Source organism: Aptenodytes forsteri, unplaced genomic scaffold (genome assembly GCF_000699145.1).
Source record: "Aptenodytes forsteri isolate BGI_AS27 unplaced genomic scaffold, ASM69914v1 Scaffold192, whole genome shotgun sequence".
Taxonomy (NCBI): domain Eukaryota; kingdom Metazoa; phylum Chordata; class Aves; order Sphenisciformes; family Spheniscidae; genus Aptenodytes; species Aptenodytes forsteri.
In genome coordinates, this window is record NW_008794891.1 from 19,458 (window position 1) to 22,777 (window position 3,320).

The 3,320-nt window shown below is 62.6% G+C and overlaps 1 protein-coding gene across 1 annotated transcript in view; it reads left to right on the top strand.

Moving 5' to 3' along the window:
* The first annotated feature begins 11 nt into the window (after positions 1-11).
* The window catches only part of PTK2B (protein tyrosine kinase 2 beta), a 15,521-nt gene continuing 12,212 nt past the window's right edge, over positions 12-3,320 (top strand). Inside the window, exons 1-5 of the mRNA XM_019470964.1 lie at positions 12-218; positions 2,072-2,250; positions 2,386-2,473; positions 2,880-2,959; positions 3,166-3,228. Coding sequence (XP_019326509.1) covers positions 12-218; positions 2,072-2,250; positions 2,386-2,473; positions 2,880-2,959; positions 3,166-3,228 — 617 coding nt within the window. The remainder of the gene's footprint in view (positions 219-2,071; positions 2,251-2,385; positions 2,474-2,879; positions 2,960-3,165; positions 3,229-3,320) is intronic.

Genomic DNA, 3,320 nt, shown 5'->3' on the forward strand with positions numbered 1-3,320 from the left:
ACCTGGTGAGGATGTCAGCCATCCCCGAGGCGCTGGGTCGCCCGCGGAGCAGCTCCTCCCGCAGCCTGGCCGGGACGCTGGAGGCCACCGTGGGCATGGGGACGTTGGAGATGGACAAGGAAGAGATGCGCATCCTCAAGGTCTGCTTCTACAGCAACAGCTTCAACATGGGCAAGAACTTCAAGCTGGTGAAGTGCCCCGTGACGACGGAGATCCGGGTACGTGGGCAGGGGGGTGGACAAGGCAGGGGAGGGGGGGCCGTTTTGTCCACCCGGCATCAGAGCTAGCTCCCTTCCAGACACCCTTTCCCATGGCATGGTAGCCCCCAGAGCCCTGTGGCTGAGAAGCACCAAAACCTGGAGGATAGAGAGAAAATTTGTCCATCTCTGGTGGCCCAGGGGAGTTTGGAAAGGGCGAGGGCTCGTCGTCCCCGCTGCCAATTCCTGCAGCGAGGATCGGCCCCGGCAAGTCGCTGCTGGTCTCCTTTGTGGGCACCAAAGCGGAGTTTCCAGGCCACGGTTCATCTCGCCCTGGAGAAGACTTCCTTGGGCACAGCGGTGCAGGCAGCAATGGGAGGAGGCCAGAGGACAAGTGGATTTGGGACACGACGGTGCCTTGCAGAGCTGGGGCTCAGCCCACGCTGCCAGGAGAAGGCTGGGGACCGGCGGGAGCTGGGTCCCCACCTTGCCTCCGTCCCCGCTGACCTGCACGGCCACGGGTCCTCAGTGGTGAGGGGGACAGTGACCTTCACAGCCCCAAGCCCTCAGCATTTCCCCATGGCCACGTCGCGGTGTCACTGCCTTGCTCAGGTGACTCTGCCACCCCTAGGCACCCCGGGGGTGCACCCAGCTCCGAGGCCAGCAGCACCTCTTGCTCTCTGGCCTGTACTGCAAGCCAGGACCCAGGTCCTTCCTCCCACCCCACTGGGACTTCTGCATCCCACTTCTGACCTTTGCTTGTGGGGACATGGGGCTGGGCGGACAGAAAAGGTGCTGTTGGTGCCTTTCCATCATGGACATGGTGGCTTTGGGCTGGAAATGTACTCCTCACCCTTCCTACCTGGCGTCCTGCAGCTTCCCAGCCAGGGGAAGATGTGTGGGCGCTGGGGACCTGCTGGCCAGCGCCAGCTCTGCGCTTGGGTGCTGCAGGGTTGGTGTCCACCAGGAGGGATGCACGCCCTGGGTGCAATGGGTGATGCTGTGCCTTCTCCTGGGGCAAGGTCCTCGGGACAGTGCATTGCGATGAAGTCACAGGGAGGTGACCAAAGTACAGCTGAGCTGAGGGTTGTTCCTCAACTGGTGGGACGTGGAGGGGGACAGGGCTGTCGCCCTCCTCTCACCTCCAGGAGGAGGTTGTGGGCATAGCAGAAGGTTTCAGAGGAGGGGTCGGAGCGGGAGAGGACTCATCAGGCTGGGAAGGAGATGCCTGGGGAGGGGAAATGCAAGCGAAGCCATGAAATGGCAACAGTCTGGCTGTCCCCAACACAGGGATGGGAGCGCAGCCAGCAGGACACAGGAGTGGAGCAAGCCGGCGGCGGTCACTCCTCGAGGACAGCTTGGCCACCGATTGTGTTAATAACCATCAGCTTTTAGTTGGCTTTTCGGCGGCCAGAGTGAGAGCAGAGGCCGGGCAGGGTCCTGGGCACTCCCTGCCCGCACTGCTCCAGTTCTGGGGCAGGAGAAACAAGCTGCACTGCAAGCTCACCGGCAACAGTGGTGTCTGCTTTGCTACCTGCTCGCAACCGATGCCGTGCATCGGGTGTAGCTCAGCTGAGGCATAAGGAAGGGTGGAAATGACCCAGCTGGGCTTTTATCCCCGACCAAAACATCTCTGGGAGGTTGGATGAGACATGTTCAGCCTGTGGGTTGTTGCAGAGCAAGCTGGAGGCATCTTTGGAGGCTTCACATGGAGGCCGTTGGGGCTGATGGCTGTGCCCGGGGCTGTGTTTTCGCTCCAGGGACATTTGTGTTGCGGTTGTGCTGTATTTCCTCCTCATTTTCCTGCTATCTAAAGCTCATCTGGAGCCCGGCTGGGGAAGCTCGGGTCTCAGCCCTGCTCCTTTCCACCCCAGGAGGTGATCAGGTCCATCCTGGTGAGCGGTCGCATCGGGCCTGACATCAAGCTGGCCGAGTGCTACGGGCTCCGCCTGAAACATGTGAAGTCGGACGAGATCCACTGGTTGCACCCAGACCTGACGGTGGGCGAAGTGCAGGAGAAGTACGAGTGCCTGCACCTGGAGGCTGAGTGGAGGTAGGACCCCATGGTGGTGGTGTCCCTCTCCGTGTCCCCAAACCCACATGGGACAGGGGCACAGGAACCACCGAGCCCCATTAGAGGGAAAGCTCCTCCAGCATGGTCCTCATCGAGGGACTCTCCTGTTGCCAGGTACGATCTCCAGATCCGCTATCTGCCAGAGGATTTCGTGGAGCGATTCAAAGAGGACAGGACCACCTTGCTCTACTTCTACCAGCAGGTCAGAGGCGGCCCCGGGGGTCTCCTAGCCCCAGCCAGGTCTGCTCTCCAGCTGACCCACCCCCCAGCTCCAGGAGGGCGTTTCCTCCTCCCCGGCCCAGAAAAAGTGACTCCCAAGAGGTCCAAGACCTTGCAGCCCATTCACCTTCACCCTGGGCTGCTGACGGGCAGCCCCTGTGGTCGCATCCACATCCCATCCCCATCAGGGACAGCCAGTCCCAGCCCCTTCACCCCGCTCCTGCCCCTGCTGCATCCCAGCACGGGATGCGGGAGGGTGTGGACCCTGTGAGCATCCCCTGTGAGCATCCCCTGCCAGCGTCCCCTGCCAGCATCCCCTGCCAGTGTCCCCTGCCAGCATCCCCTGCCGGTGTCCCCTCCGCCTCCTGACCCCCGCATCTCCTCGGCAGCTCCGGAGCGAGTACATGCAGAATTACGCCAGCAAGGTGAGCGAAGGCATGGCCCTGCAGCTGGGCTGCCTCGAGCTCAGGTACGTGCCTCCGCCTGTCCTGGCCCGTCTGCTGCAGCGGGAGGGCTGGGGAGGACGGGGGGAGCAGGGTCTGGGGCCGTGGAGGGTTTTGCAGGAGAGAAGGGAGTTTCCAGCTCTTTCTTTGCCGTGGTGGGGGGACGTGGCAGGGGGGGGCGTGGGGGGACGTGAGCGCAGGGCGGCTGTCTGATGTCCCTCCCTTCTCGCAGGAGGTTTTATAAGGACATGCCTCAAAACGCACTGGATAAGAAGTCCAACTTCGAGTTCCTGGAGTGAGTAGGCACAGCCCGTCCCGCTGGGCAGAAAACCCCTTACCCCTAACCCCCCCACCCCGTCCAGCCGGTCCCGAGGGGCTGGGGGTCTG